General features: G+C 54.4%; 1 protein-coding gene across 1 annotated transcript in view; it reads left to right on the top strand.

Annotated features, from left to right (window-relative positions):
* LOC119594792 (hemicentin-2-like) overlaps positions 1–309 on the top strand; it is a gene marked incomplete in the record, with an annotated part of 20,483 nt that overhangs the window by 19,699 nt on the left and 475 nt on the right. The window contains 1 exon segment of the mRNA XM_037943881.1: positions 1–184. Coding sequence (XP_037799809.1) covers positions 1–184 — 184 coding nt within the window.

Raw genomic sequence — 309 nt, 5'->3', positions numbered from 1 at the left:
GTCCGTAACCGAGCCTCTGTCGGAGTTCGCGAGCGTGGTCCGTGGCGAAGCCCTGAACCTAGGGTGCACAGGGGCCGGCTACCCTCCCCCCCGCACCACCTGGATTAAGGAAGGACGCACCCTCACTGAGAATGCACTCCTCACCCTGGCTACTAACGGCGACCTCGTTATCTCCAACACTAAGGTCAGGGCGTGGCTTACTCTTAATTATTTTGTTCTCTATCTATCGGTTGTCTATCTTGTTGATTGTGGGAGGGGAGGGATGAGACGAGAGAGGTAAGGTCGTGATGTCTTTAAAGAGGTAAATAG

This window comes from Penaeus monodon, chromosome 34, assembly GCF_015228065.2.
Source record: "Penaeus monodon isolate SGIC_2016 chromosome 34, NSTDA_Pmon_1, whole genome shotgun sequence".
Lineage (NCBI taxonomy): Eukaryota > Metazoa > Arthropoda > Malacostraca > Decapoda > Penaeidae > Penaeus > Penaeus monodon.
This window is presented reverse-complemented; position numbering and strand designations above follow the sequence as displayed.